The sequence below is a fragment of the Fukomys damarensis genome, unplaced genomic scaffold (assembly GCF_012274545.1).
Source record: "Fukomys damarensis isolate Sample0158 unplaced genomic scaffold, DMR_v1.0_HiC HiC_scaffold_17024, whole genome shotgun sequence".
Classification (NCBI taxonomy): domain Eukaryota; kingdom Metazoa; phylum Chordata; class Mammalia; order Rodentia; family Bathyergidae; genus Fukomys; species Fukomys damarensis.
In genome coordinates, this window is record NW_022917936.1 from 9,358 (window position 1) to 10,946 (window position 1,589).

Genomic DNA, 1,589 nt, shown 5'->3' on the forward strand with positions numbered 1-1,589 from the left:
AAGGAGCCAAGGAAATGAAGGCAGAATCAAGTTGTTGTTCATGTCATAAAGATTCAATTGGCCTTCTCAGTGACCAGGAGTGGCATTTAAGAAATGATTACTAAATAAATAACTCCAGCTGCAATTTGTCATTATGTAAAATAATAATAATAACAATAACGATCATGCTAACACTAGTAGAGGGATACTCTGTGAGTTATCTTGGATCACAGGAAAATGACACTCATGAAGCTAAATTCCATAAAAAAATGTTCGTAGGCTACTGTTGATCTTCATAACTTTTCTGTGAAATGAGAATTACATCATAAAGGAGCAGTTCATTCTAATTGCATGTTCTGATGCCTAAGTACATAACTCGTCTTGATTCTTTTTAATCCCTTTCCCCTCCCTTCTCCCCTTCCCCTCTATCTCTAGATCTCCTTCCCCGTTTTCATTATTCTTGTTAATATTATTATTGTAATACACATTTGTAACAAATGATGTTTACATTCATCGTGGGCCTTTGGTACCTGTACACAACACATCTTAAGTTTCTTTTATGCCTTCCCTGGGCCTCGGTCTCTTGGACCCCTTTCCATTTGCAGAAGATCTGTCTCCTTGTTTGTCAGAATCCAACTTTCCTCGTTCTTATGCTGACACTTCATTTGTTTCCTTGTTGTTTTAAGATTTCTTTCATCCTTTGTTATGACTTTTACTTTTATGTCACTTGATAAGCACGTCACAGAGGCTTGTCATTTAGCATTCCAGGAAGAGCTTCAGACATGGGATTAAACAAATGCTGTGCATCCAGGTCCTGACTCAGGACGATGAACATGGGCCGGATGCTCCATCTCAGCCTCAGGTCTCTCCACGAAGACTGCAGATGAGTGGCCGGCTTCAGGAAGTTCCCCCTGGAATGCAAAACGTGTAGTAATATTAATGAAAACAGAGGAGGCTCAGTGCATAAAAGGCAACATTGGAGATTAAGAGTCATCTGTTCTGTATTTTTAAAAATTTGCAATATCATCGCTTAGCATAAAGATAACCTCTCTCTCTCTTCTTTTTATTTTATTTTATTCAGGTAAAATTGACAACTAGAATTATTGTGTCTTGGAGGTATACACCGTAAGTGGAATAACCAATACAGCCATTGTTACCTCACATAGTCACCATTTCTTTTGTCTTTTCTTTCTTTCTGGTGAAAACACCTAACCTTAGCAAAATTCACACATGCAAAAGAATACTGTTAACTGTAGTCACAGTACTTTACATGAATAATTACTGACTGAGAAAATGGAGTTGGGTTCTTTCATGAAAATATAGTGTTGAGTCTATTTTCCAATGTTTCAAATGGAATGAGATTTTCAATTTTAACTTGTGAGACTTTTCATTCATTAGGTGAATGGGATAGAAAAATCTTTCACCTTTACTACTCTAATCAGAGCTGTGTTTCTCAAGCTCAGAACTAATGACCTTCCCTGTGTCTAAGGACCCTTTCCAGATACTCTGAATCCCTCCTTTTACCCAGTTAATAATTCGATCTCTCTCCAGGACTTCCAATACCCCTTTCAGACACACTGGATTTTGCAGTCATGAACACACAGTGTTGA

The 1,589-nt window shown here is 37.6% G+C and overlaps 1 protein-coding gene across 1 annotated transcript in view; it reads left to right on the forward strand.

Annotated features, from left to right (window-relative positions):
• Positions 1-1,060, forward strand: part of LOC104852764 (olfactory receptor 5L1-like) — a gene marked incomplete at its 3' end in the record, with an annotated part of 5,268 nt that extends 4,208 nt beyond the window's left edge. The window contains 1 exon segment of the mRNA XM_010610542.1: positions 1,026-1,060. Coding sequence (XP_010608844.1) covers positions 1,026-1,060 — 35 coding nt within the window.
• Between the last annotated feature and the right edge of the window lie 529 nt (positions 1,061-1,589).